Source organism: Martes martes, assembly GCF_963455335.1.
Source record: "Martes martes genome assembly, chromosome: 4".
In the NCBI taxonomy this organism is placed as follows: Eukaryota; Metazoa; Chordata; class Mammalia; order Carnivora; family Mustelidae; genus Martes; species Martes martes.
In genome coordinates this window covers 151,025,925-151,040,137 of record NC_137891.1, presented here as the reverse complement: position 1 = coordinate 151,040,137, position 14,213 = coordinate 151,025,925, and the positions used below count along the sequence as shown (strand labels likewise).

The 14,213-nt window shown below is 36.3% G+C and overlaps 1 protein-coding gene across 2 annotated transcripts in view; it reads right to left on the bottom strand.

The window, feature by feature from the left end:
- The window catches only part of EPS15 (epidermal growth factor receptor pathway substrate 15), a 140,986-nt gene that overhangs the window by 57,583 nt on the left and 69,190 nt on the right, over positions 1-14,213 (bottom strand). For both annotated transcript variants that reach the window (XM_080801409.1, XM_080801410.1), the window contains exon 13: positions 1,428-1,500. In XM_080801409.1, the coding sequence (XP_080657535.1) occupies positions 1,428-1,500 (73 nt within the window). The remainder of the gene's footprint in view (positions 1-1,427; positions 1,501-14,213) is intronic.

Here is a 14,213-nt window from a genome sequence, read left to right as displayed (position 1 = left end):
TTCAGTCTCAAAAGATGCAGTAGGGAAAAACCAAGGTAGATGTACACAAATAGCAAAATACCGTCCATCGGAAAAACCTTCGCACTTCGAAACCCTATCTGGCTAAATTTAGAAGCTGTCCCATGTTACATCAGTAACTATATTTCTTCAGATTGAGGGAATTTTTATAGATTATTTTATCTCCCATTCTTAAGCTATTTTCAGTAGTAACTGCTTAAAGTCTGTGTCTCTTTTCATTTCCTAAGAAGCTCAAAAACTGCATGAAAATAATGTAATGGAGGTAACCACCCCCCATCTCACTACCACAAAGGGAAATATGTTAGTGATGATCTCTTGACTTTTCTATCATCTTTAGGAAAATTCCAGTATATACAGTGAAGGTAGCAATCTAATAAAATAACCAACTTGTAACAAGAAGTCTCTTTGGCTTCTTCCTCAATCTCTCAGTAAATCATTCTCTGCACCCAGGCATAATACATCTCATAGACAATCTCTGCTGCATGTCCTACCTCAAAACAAAACAATGGATCTACCAATTTAGAGCTTCCATTCATTTAAAACTATCAGCACAAGCACAGAAATCCAACATATAAGTAACATGTTTTAAAAGGCCCATCCATATGCTTTTACTGGCAACTTATAACAGTGCTTCTACATCCAACCTTCTGTATGTGCTGGTATAACATTCAGGAAACAGTGCCCAAATAACATGGTCACATGCACTGTTTATTGCCCTAAATGCAACACTGCTCAATTTTCTATTTTTTTTTTAATGTTTGAAATACCCCTTTTTGTATCATTTCTCAATCAAAAACTAAGGTTTTATTATCTTTTCTATTTGTAAAATGAAGGTACTTAATGCAGCACTTAGTGAAAATGAATTAAATCTCATTATGCTAAAGTTTAAGCTATCCTGGCTACTAAGCAACTTACAAAATGCTATTTTAAATTATTTCATATCATTTCCCACCCTACCAGTGTTATGAGAAACAGCTCTTTAAAAATACTAGGTCTCCTAGCTAACAAAATTTCACATTCATAAAAAGCAATTTGTGTTTTGATAATGATGGTGATGATGATGATCTCACTCATTTAATTTTATCGGTATAATAATATTTACATCACAAGTCATTCAAACTTACCTTTAATGATACGATATATAGGTTAATATTATCTTAAAAATACTTTCAAAACTAGAAATTTAGGCTAAAAAATACTGCTTTCTCATTGCAGTATAATCTGTGCAGGCCAGAATTCAGAGAAAAACTATCATTCTGCAAAAGGCAAATATTTATATCACATAAATAACAGATATTTTCTTGACCTACTCTTCAATACCACAACCATCACACAGTAAATGACCCTATACATTTAAAATGAATCCTTCTAAATCAGAAACAGAATACTGAATTTTATAGTTCACTTACCTGAACCTCGCTTGTCCTCTGTTTGATAGTATCTTCTTTCTCCTTAAGGTCCTGTTCCACATTATTCTTTTCCCTAGAAGACCAGCAAACAATGCAAGAATATTTGAGAACATCAGCTACAGCCGGTATGGTTATCCATCCTCCTAAACCTGAATCGCTTTTTAAATACATAGTGAAACATTCAATTTTTAAGTGAAGGGCAGAGTTTTCCACCCTCTTTTAATTATTTATGGAATAGAAATCAATATAAGCTCTGTTTGTAAAAAAAAAAAAAAAAATGCTTTCTCACTAAAATGTGGTGAAAAGAGAATAGATTAAAAAAGGAAGAGGAGAAAAATAATCAATGAAATACTCAGGTTTCACTGATCTCACTGTTGCTATGGAAATGATGTCCAATGAAAACTGCTAGTGAAAAAAAGGAGGGGTTGCATCAGCTCTGTACGCTTAACCCTTAAGTACCACTGTCAAACCAAATGAAAATGGCTAATAGAAATAGTCAACAATATTAAGGAAAAGGACATTTTCTGAAGTGTTAATTTCCCCTTAAATCACTGGTGTGTATCAATTTTAGAATGAAACAACACGGAAGAAATGGGTAAGACTGTCAATAGACAATCCATTTGCTCCATCAAATACTGCTCTGCTCAAAAAAGCTATTTTAGGACCACTTGTCAATTCCAGTTGATCAAATACGTAAAACAAGGTATACTAAGTAAAAACAGAATCACATTTAGCATTTATCTCATTCTATACTCTTCAGAACAAACATACTAGGATCCACTTGTAGTCTGAGATATATTATCTAAATTCTTACATGCTTCCATCAGAGCTACATTCCTAATGAATGAGTCCTAAGCAACCTTAGATTCAGAATTACAATATAAAGCTATTTCTTTTGGTGTAATAAATTTAACTTCTTATACTGAAATCACACACACACACACACACACTGACTTGCTCCCTTCATTTTTTTCTTTTTTTACAAAACAAGAGAAAAATCCATAGAATTCTGCAGCAATACATTTTTGGGTGGGGGTAAAGGTAAAAGAAGACAACATGAAGAAGGGGGATGGCATTCAAGAAGTCATCCAAACTAGTTCTGTAGAGTTTCTCCTTAGAGCTTCAAGACTATTATTTCAATTTCATCCCAGACATCATCCAAACATAAACTCAGGCTCCATTAAGCTGTAGCATAAAGGAAAGTGGGGGAAATTACACCAGAGAAGATACTTAGGGGGCAACTTAATGCTATATTTACATTTCTCCCCGTTTTGAGGTGATATTTTAAATGTAGACAAAAATCAACTGTTTTGGATATGCAGGCACAACATTCTTAAGATTTGTAAGGAAGAAAAAAGCCCAAGAATAAAACCTATTTGTATACTGTTACTTTTAAACACTTGAGATGGCCAAGGAGCTCACTAACCATTTCTCAGATGGGTCGCAATGTGGGTCGTGATGTTGCTGAGATTTTAAATAGTCCCTTACCATGTGAATCACTGTTGCAGCCCATTCCTCCCATACCTCAATCTACTTATTATGCAAAGGTCATCCCCACTCCCAACCCTTATAAAATTAGGTAAAATCAAAAAATAGAAATCACAGGAAGAAAAATCTAAATATACCACACAAATTCAGCAACCTCAATCTTGAAGGAAAATAGAAATTTTTCCTTCCCTCCTTATGTGAGCATAAGAATGTTTTCATTCCTGCTGTAGCATGTCAGAGATAAGTCACATGAAAAACTAGCCCCCTTCCCCCAACCCCAAATTCTCAGAGGCATTCCACACAGGGCAAGTATCAATTATGCACCCTCATTCTGAAGGTAGCTAATAACAAAAATAGAAAGTATCACACAGTATCACAGATCAGCACCACAAACACTAATATGCGTGTTTGTATTCAATCCTTTCTGCTTCTCTGTTAACTGCTGTTACTGACAGTGTCTGCTCAAAGATCAAGTGTGCAGGCAGGAAAACAGGGCTACAAGAAAGCAGTGAGCTGACAACACAGCCAAGACAGAAGAATAAGAGAGCTTTAAAAAAAAAAAAAAAAAAATGAAGCTAGCCGGGTGAAAAAGAAAACAGATTACAAAGGACTGTCAGCTCTAACCAACAAATACAGTCTCTGTTTGGGTAAAATGAAGGAAGCTTAAAAGGTAGAGATTCCTCTTCATAATTTTGGGTGTGGGAGTAAGGGGAGCAGTAGTGATCTCTCCAAACATACCCGAAGACCATTTCCAACTAAACAAAAATATGGGATTGTTAGGCATTAATTCTCACAGCACTGAGATCAATTAAATTTAACTTCTGATCCACTTTTATCTAGTGAAATTCTGATCTCCTAACAATTCTTTTATTATCAAAACCAAGTAGTGTATGATATATTACTAAAGAGAAGATGTAAAAAAAAAATCATCAGTTCTATTACCTTCTATTAAAACCATCACAACTGAAAATCTGTCCTATAAATGAGACTAAAAATCAAATTATTTTCTCATTAACTTAGATTATAATTTCAGGGATGTTGTTCTGTGATATTCCTTTGACTCTTCTTTTTTTTTTTATTTAAATACAATTAGCCCATAGTACATCATTAGTTTCAGATGTAGAGTCCATAGACTTTTTTTTTTTTTTAATTTTTTTTTTATTTGACAGAGAGAGGGATCACAAGTAGGCAGAGAGGCAGGCAGAGAGAGTGGGGGAAGCAGACTCCCCGCTGAGCAGAGAGCCCGATGTGGGGCTCGATCCCAGGACCCTGAGATCATGACCTGCGCCGAAGGCAGAGGCTTTAACCCACTGAGCCACCCAGGCGCCCCTAGAGTCCATAGACTCTTAACCTCTGTAGCTATCCTTCTCATTTCCAGCAAGTAAGAATACCTAAATACATTTAGATACATGAAGATGCTTAGGTGCAAGAGAATGGGATGTGGGTCATATTTCTTACATCCTCCTTTCATTCAAATAACATATATTTTTCTGTGCATAACTATACAAAGCTTTCTGTTTAGCATTAATAATTCAAAAACTTAATCTTTTCAAGATTCTGTGCCACATTAAAAAATATTTATATGCAGTTTCCCAAGGAGCCCACCAATACATGTGGTAAGAAAGATTCAAGATATATTTCAAAAATAGGTGTGTGAGCATTTTGCCCAAAGCACTACTCATCCTGGATGACAGGAAAAGCTCTTGTGTTTTTAGCTTAGTAACTTCCAGAAGGAAAAAGAAATGATCCTACATACCACAGATTATCTCTGTGACCCTATTCACTCCCAAGATGCTGGCACATCCTAAAAAATCCACAAATACCAAAGCTTTACATAAAGAAAGGCTGGGGATAAGGCTCCCTAGTTTCCAAAAACTGTTGGTTCTGATTTGGTGGAACCTAATATGCAAACCAGCAAGAAAACCAAAGCCCAAGCTAGGCTTTCAGAAGCCTAAAGTTGACAACTGCATAAACTTACTATGAATTAGTCAAAGCTATTCACAAGGACAGTGGGAACCCACGTCCATGCAGTTCACTTTCATTTCCCCAGGCTCTGTTTATGGGGAGAAGGGAGTGAGCCATCTGTCTTAATTTTGATATAATACCACATTGTCAGAGAAACAGATTTAAGTCACCTTCAAAGCCCTTCCCAGAAATATAGTTTTAGGGCTTTTTCCTGAAAATAAATATCCATTATTTTCCAACCAGAGAGCAATAAAAAGAGAAACAAGTTAGAAACTAAAAACCAGGGGCGCCTGGGTGACTCAGTTGGTTAAGCCACTGCCTTCAGCTCAGGTCATGATCCTGGAGTCCCGGGATCGAGTCCCGCACTGGGCTCCCTGCTCAACCGGAAGTCTGCTTCTCCCACTGACCTCTCTCCTCTCACGCTTTCTCTCTCTCTCTTTCACAAATAAATAAATAAAATCTTTAATAAAAAAAAAAAAAAACTAAAAACCAATTAGTTAGAAACTCATGAAGGGTGACGCTTGGGTGGCCAAGTCAGTTAAGCGTTTGCCTTCGGCTCAGGTCATGATCCCAGCGTCCTGGGATCAAGTCCCACATTGGGCTCCTTGCTTGGCAGGGAGCCTGCTTCTCCCTCTGCCTCTGCCTGCCACTCTGCCTGCCTGTGCGTGCTCTCTCCCTCTCTCTGACAAATAAATAAATAAATAAAATCTTTAAAATAAAAAATGTAGTTTAACTGCCAATAATCTCTTATCAAGCAAACACAGAAAAGCAAGCTATTCTCATTATTCTTGTTACTATTCTGGTCACTACAGTAGTCTTTAGTAAAGTATGTAGGTCGTACAAAGAACAAGAAAATGGGACTAAAAACTGGAGACTCAGATTCTCATCTGGCTCTGCCATGAAACAGTTTTGGGTTTTGTTTTTTTTTACTCTGATTATCACATAACTTTCAGAGCCTCGGTCTTAATTTTCATTATGCAGATACTAATATCTCTACTATCTTAAGATTTGCAAGGTAAAATGTAGAAGATGTCATGTAATTAGAAAAAAAGCAGGCTTTGAACCTATGTTGTGCCTGCTTTTTACTGATAACATTAACATTACTTAGAATTCTAAATAACACTGATGGAGGAATTTTTAAATGTGTTAAAAGGAATTATGGGCTGCAATAAAATTTAGGAAACATAGACAAATGCACAGAATATATAACGTAATCAGAAATGTAATCAGAAATTTCTGCCCCAAAATCTTGCTTAATATTCAAATAACTACTCTCTACCTTTAGAAACTCATTATATGGTTTTCAAAGCCTAAGATTTGGTGTAAAATAGCCCAGAATTCAAAAACAGGTTCCATCACAGGGCATCTTACTTAAATCACTGTAATAACAGTTATTTGTTCGGGCTGACCCTCCCTTGTCCTAGGACCCAGAAATCCTGTTGGGAGACTGCTCTGCTCTTTCTCCCTTACCTATCACCTTTCCGCCTGAATAGTTCAAGTAGAAGATGCCATCTTTTTACAGATTCAACTTCTCTGAGCAATGACTTGCCAGGGACTGGCTCCTGACCAAAGCTTAACCATTCTCATTACACCAACTCACCACCACAGAGATTAATTCAAGAACAGGCCCAAGACTAAAGACAAGGCAGGATCTTTATCTAGGATGCCTTTATTTGGAACTAATAGAAAACTATTATTACCACTATACTATCTACTACTACTATCATTACAATAATATACTATTAATAATAATTATAATAACAATATTATTATGGAAACTAGCATTTATTAAACATTTACTACATAACAGGTGTTAAATGATAAGCACTTTACATGGATTATCTCATTCATTCTTAGGAAGAAATATTCCCATGAAACGATGGAGATGGCATGGGATATTTGTTGTCCCCACCTAATGAATAATAAAATTTCCACATAAAAACCTGAAGTTAAGGCAAGCAGACAGATACTCCTGGTAGGGCTTAGGCTCTGGCTCCTTTTCCCCCTTATGATGGTTAATTCTATGCATTAACTTGGCTATGCCATGGTACCCAGGTATTTGGTTAAGGTTAAACAAGTATTTGGATGTTGCTGTAGAGATTTTTTTTTTAAAGATATATTTATTTAGAATTGGGGGAAGGAGAGAGGGAGAGAATTTTCAAACAGAGTCCCCACTGAGTCCAGGAGCGTGGAGCCAGACAGAGGGCTTGATCCCATAATCCATGAGATCATGACCTGAACCAAAAAAACAAGAGTCAGACACTCAACCGAGTCACCCAGGCTATTGTAAAGATTATTTTTTAGATGAAATTAACATTTAAATCAGTAGACTTTGAGTAAAATAAATTACTCATCATAGTATGAATGGGCTTCACCCAATTAATTAGTTTAAGGCCTTCACAGAGTAAACAAAAACAAAAACAAAAGCAAACTGAGGTTCCCCAAGGAAGAGAGAATTCTATCTCCAAACTGTCTTTGGACTTGAGCTGCAACATCAATTCTTCCCTGAGTCTGCAACCTACTGGCCTTTCCTACACATTTCAGACTTGCCAGCTCCCACAACTGTGTGAGCCAATTCCTTAAAATAAATTGAATATAGTATCTACTTTACATATCATATGTGGGAACTGCTGCAAGGAGTGAAAAAGAAAATACACAACAAAACTCAATAATACATCCCTATGCAACTTTAAGACCTATCTACAGATTCAACAAATACTGAATATTACTATATACCTGTTACTGTTCTACCCTTTAGGGCTACAAAAAAACAATGAGACAGGTATCTCCCATTAAGAAACTCAGAATTTAATGTATTTGAAGGGTCTGGCAGAAAAATGTAAAAAGATAATTATGATACAGTATACTGGGTGTCAGAATGGGCAAGCACAGGTGCTATGAGAACATAGTAGATGGGTACTTGACTCTCCCTGGAGAGGGTAAGAAAAGGCTTACTTGGTATCAGAGGAGGCAGGATCATTAACCACAAAATAAGCTGTAAAGATAGTAAATGGTATGTTTACCAACAGAAATTATTCCAACCTGGGCATGCTTTGAGACTTCAGCTAAGTTTTGAAGGGAATAATGAATGTTGGACAGAAAAATGGCGTTTCAAAATGAGGGAAAGCTTGTACAAGAAAGCACATAAGATGTCAGCAAAATGGCAGACTAAGAGGCAGGCTAAGAAGAAACCTTCCCAAATTCGATAAAATGCACCAATCTACAATCCAAGAAGCTCAACAAATTCCAAACAGGAAAACCCAGAGACCCACACTGAGACACATTAGAATGAAACTGCTGAAAGACAGAATCTTGAAAACAGTAAGACTAGTCACATACAAAGGATCTTCAATAAGATTATCAGTGGATTTCGCAGCAGAAACCTTGATGACCAGAAGACAGTGGGATGATATATACGAAGTGCTTAAAAAAAAAAAAAAAAATCTGGCAAAACTGTCCTTTCAAAATGACAGAGAAGTTAAGATATCCCCAGATAAACAATGGCTGAGTGACTTCCTCACCATTAGACCTGTGCTATAGGAAATGCTTAAGAGAATCCTTCAGGTAGAAATGAAAGGATGCTACTAGGCAGTAACTCAAAGCCATATCAAAATATAAAGATCTTCAGTGAGGGTATATACATGGACAAGAACAAAAACCAGTATTATTGTAATTTTGGTTTACAACTTCCCCTTTAAATTTTCTATAGGATTTAAAAGACAAATGTGTAAAAAATAATTATGTTAGTAGATACATAACGTATAAAGATATGACTTATGACATCAATAACATAAAATGGAGGGGACAGAACTTAGAGGAGTAGAATTTTATATGTGATTAAAGTTAAGTTGATATCAAGTCCAATTAAATCATTCAGTTGGGAAGATGAAAAAATTCTGGAGATGAATAGTGGTAATAGTTGTACAAGAATATGAATGTACTTGATGACACTGAATTAAATGATTAAAAACGGCTAAAATAGTAAATGTGCTATGTATATTTTATCATAATAAAAAAATAATGAAAAAGAAGAAAGTACAGGGGCGCCTGGGTGGCTCAGTGGGTTAAGCCTCTGCCTTCGGCTCAGGTCATGATCCCAGGGTCCTGGGATCGAGCCCCACATCGGGCTCTCTGCTCAGCAGGGAGCCTGCTTCCTCCTCTCTCTCTCTCTGTCTGCCTCTCAGCCTACTTGTAATCTCTGTCAAATAAATAAATAAAAATCTTAAAAAAAAAAAAAAGAATAAAGTACAGAGGTGAGAAAATTCTAGATAGACTAATTTATTTAAGATGGAGGGTTCATGTGTGGTGAATATAGCTGGAATGGAAGATCAAAGTCAGATAATAAGAGAAAGTCAGTACTAGGTAAAGACAGTCTTTTAATATACAGGAAAGGTGATTCCCTAAAGGTTTCTGAGCTGTGCTTTTCTGAACTCCAAATGGCATTATTTAGCAACTTATCTCTTCTTTTTCTGCTGACTTTTGTTCTGTAGAAGAAGAGAGGAAGTAGAGGCTCTTACTCTCTTACTTGCTCAGAAAGCTGATGACAATTGCTAGAAAGGCAATAGAACACTCTGACTCTGCTTATCTTGAGAACTGTCAGAAGTCTTGAGCTGGAGCAGGATAACAACTATAGAGAGTTGAGGAGAAAAGTCTTGACTTATACTTCAAACCAGCCTTTTGGTTTGAAACTTAGACAGCTTTTCACTTTAAGAATTCACAGCGATTTGATAAAAACTTGAATTAAAGTTTGAGAGTAAAGACATTGATTTGTACCTTTAAGTATTTAATTTCTCTAAAAGTTACCTTAAATATATAATCTCTATATGGCTGTATACTATATTCCATTCTTTCAACAGTTACTGAATATCTGCTAAATGCCAAACAAGACTGACGTAGGGCCCCTACTGATAGTTTGCTGGGGAAACAAACGTAGCCATTAATTATGAAACAGTAAGACAAATGCTGTAACAGTTTAAATGCATGTGGTTCTCTGAGAATAACTAAATTTCTTAATTCTGCAAAGCTGTTTTAATGAGTTTTATTTTTTAAAAATAACTCAGAGAGTATGTTCATGGGCATAAATTACTAAAAAGAAACCCTAGCTGAGATCAGGGAAAACGCAAACTTTGGGGTGTTGCTCACACAACTGCTGCCCTGTCAGTGGCAGAATCCAAAATGTGATGGTTTGTTTTTAAAAGGAGAAATAAAAAGCTTATTCAGTAAACCGAACTAATTAATTTATTCTACTTATCTGACAGGACAAAAGGAGATGAAAAAAATAAATGTAAAACAAGGCCTTAATTTTCCTAATTATAAAACAGGGATAATAAAGTTGATAAGGAAGACTAATTTATATTACATCTAGAAAGACTTCAGCACAATGCCCAGCGCACAATAAGTGCTTACTAAATGTCAGCTATTATTACCACCATTCTACTATTTACCAGTATAAAAGTACAATACTTACTGGCTTTTTAAAAGTTGCAATCAAGCATCCACAATGATGGTAGTTAGGACTTAAATAAGTGGATAGAAACCGATTCCTAAATTCCTCCAGGAGCTGAAATTTCTTGGTAGATATTTTTGTTTCCCAAAGACAGAATTCAACACATCTTAAAAATTATTGCTCTCTTAAACAAGATAAGAGCCCTTTAATAAGCTACCAGTACCACAAAATAATGGAAGCAAATGTAATTTTTACAAAATGTAAATGACTGAGACCAGAGCAATCCAAGACCGGAATATAAATGACTGAGATCAGAATATAAATGACTGAGACCAGAGAAATATAATGCAAGTCACATACATAATTTTAAGTGATCAAATTGCCATGTATTAAAAAGTAAAAAGAAACAAGTGAAATTTATCATAGTATGTTTACTTAACCCAGTATAGCCAAAACATTTACATTCATTTTTGAAATCCAGTATATTTTATACTAACAGCACATCTTAGGATTAGCCATATTTTAAGTGCTCAATAGCCAGATGTGGCTAGTGGCTAATGTTTCACACAGCACAGACTTAAACTTCAGCACGGAGGGTTTCAAATAAGTAAGTCTCCCTAAACAAAGGTTTTAAATGCTGAGCCATGCACTCTGTGTGAAAACTAATGAGACTGACTCCTTATTACCAACAAAAGCGCACTACAACCTAGAGCTTCAATTATTCCATCAGTAACACCACTATTGAGGTAGTCCCGACTGAGATCTAATAGTACCACAGATCTTCACAGGGCCAAAAACAGGCCAGGTTGGGGTCATATAAGCAAAAGAGCTCCAGATTCAATAAGCAATGCTCTCTTCAGAGCTAATGGTTTCTAATGGTATGAGAACTGAACTAAACCAAAAACATAAATTTTTTAGAAGTTCAAACTGTATGCTAACGCTGTCTTAAATAGGTTTTTCAAAAATCAGTTTCTATATATGACTGAGATAGAGATATATTTAGGAACACAAATTCTGGCTACCTGGCTACATAGTTCCAGTATCTCTTTAACCAGGGAAAGAGAGTGTTCGTTCAGCTACTGCAACCAGGGTTTGCTGAGCACCTATTCAGTAAATGCTATACTCTAAGTGCTGAGCTGGTTGTTGGAGATGATGATGACGATGACAACGATGACAATGACTATGAACGTGTACTGAGAATCCGTCATGTTCCAAAAAGGTATTAAGCATTTCGCATCGTATTAGTCGTATTTCCATTTCACAGATAAATTACTGAGGACTAGATAGTTAAGTCACTTGGCTAAGTCATGTCAGGAGCCAAACTGGACAATCTGGTTGGAAAGCCATGCTCTGAAATATTATATTGCCTCATTAGAAATAAGAAACAGTCTGTGCTATCACACATAGATCAGAATTTACTAGAGGAAGAAATATAATCCAGTATTGTAACCATTCTGAGAGAAGGAAATTGAGCTGAGACAGATACCAAGGAAAGCTTCTTAGAAAAGACCTGTCTATTCTTCATCTGAAAAATTGGGATAAAACTACTTATCCTTAAGTGATGTTGCAAGAATTAAATAAGAGAAATAATATAAAGCAGGCACAGCACAATATCTAATAACTATTATTGTAATTATCTACCCTGTTTACTGGCCCAAGACCAGGATAACAAACTGGCCTGACAGGATATAGCTTTTACTTCCTGAGATTCTTGCTAAAAGGACAGAGACAGGAAGGAAGTAGAAGCTGACAGAAGACAAATAAATATTAACTCCTGCCTCAGCACAATTCACCACCACTATGCTATCTTAGTGAATGAAGCAAGTTCTGACTTTTCACTGTCAAGAACTTCTCTATTTGAGACAGTTTACTTTCAGAGCAATGGTTCTTAAAAATGGACCCACAGATAGTTTTTAAGGGTCTGGGAACTCCTGAAAAAATTACAAAATGGTGTACACGGATATGCATATTCTTTTGGAGGTGGGAGGGGCCCAAAAGCCTTCTTCAGATTCTCAGAGTAAAACCCTGACACAAAAATAGGCTATCAAAATATGAAAAATCAGCAACTATACTTAATGTCCCTGGGAGGATTAAAAATCCTTTTGTCTCTAAAATCCTCTTCTATAGACTTGAAAATAAGCTATTATTCAGAAGATCTTTTGTCTTTTTATCCTTTAATACATGGCTTCTGGTCTGCCATAAACTTGACAGGAATTGAGTCTGTGAAATATTCTAATATTATAACATACTTCGATTCATTCATTCAACCAACTAACCTATACTGAGATTCAGTCAGTCAGGTACTACGTGCATTAACTTCTAGACCTATCCAAGTGAATAAGACATAGCCCCTGCCCTAAAGGATTTCAAATTAAAATGAAGAACACAATAAAAAAATGGTGAGTACTATTACAAAGGAATAAAGTTTCTAGAAGTAAAAAGGAAAAAGCAATTAGCAACCAAGATTTTAGTGAAGGTTTGAAAAACCAGATGATATTTAAGTTGGGTCTTAAAGCATATGTAAAGTTTATAAGGTAAAAGGTATGCTCAGACAAAGGGGAACAACAGGATGAGAAGCAGAGAAGAATAAAAATGTGTGGCATGTTGATGGAGAGGTCCACCTACCACATGGCTTGAGAAAAGGGATAAAATCAACACTGGGAGTGCCAAAGGAAACACATGGTGTCTTCTCTCAAGGAGCCTGATGGTGCCCTAGAAGAAAGGATTCTACTTTACTGTAGGAGGTGGCTAAGACAAAAGAATGGTCAGGAAGCCAAAGGAAAACCATGGAAGAAGAGCCTTTGTGTCATACTCAGAAAAGTAAGGTGGATCCAGATGGGGATAGGACGTCACTAAGGGATCTGAGTTGTATTTTATACACCAGTTGGAGGTACAAGGGAAGGAAGGAGAGACTCAAAGCACAGAGTCAATTAGGAGGTTCTAACGGTAATCCAGAGAAGAGATAAAGGGTTAGTAGAACCAATAGCACAGACAGGACAGATTTCAGCAAAACTGAAAGTTATTTTCTCATCCATTATATAAGCTAAGCATTAGGGACAGAACAGTGAACAAACAAATAGTCATTATGCTTAAGAAGCACATCAGTTAGTGAGAGATCCAAATAAAAGAGATGATTATAATAAAGTATTATAAATGCTATGATTACTATAAATAGTAAAACTATGTAAGATTTGATAACTATGAGGGTTAGGAGGTAAACAAGTCAGAGAAGGTTCCCCCTTCCAGAGGAAGTGATGTCTAAGATGAGATTTGAAAGATCAGAAGGAGGTGATCACGCAAAGGAGATGGAAAGGTAGGAATGTTTTCAAGAAACATTTCAAAGATAGAAGAATAAACAGATAAGAGGAAGAAAAATCTCAGATTTCAAGCCTGAGTGACTAGATGAATGGTGACATCACTGAGAAAGGCAAATAAATGAGACAAGGAGAGTGGTCAGGGGAAGACTGGGAAGTCATGTCTACTGGACATTCTCTAGAAGGCAAATGAAAAATACAGGTCTTAGGCTCAGGTAGGAGATCCAGTATTTGAAAATATTATGATATCCCAACTATATTTTAAGTTAATGGTCTTACTATTGGACAAAAAGACTAGCATTTGCAAATTGGAAAGGATAGCAAAGTGTAATTTCCTGAATAGCAATGCTGATGGTTGTGCTAAAGTCCACGGCCACAGGCTACTCTCTGCTGGCTCCACGTCATGGTTCAGAAAGCTTTAAAAACACAGAGTCCAAAGAGGCTCCCTTGGTAAAGGCTTCTTTTTAAAAATCTGTGTGAGTGGTGACAGCCCAACACCCATTTCACTCTAGTGCAATGAGGATGATGCTAACTAATACATGGAGCATGCCATCTGGATATGTGGCGTCATTA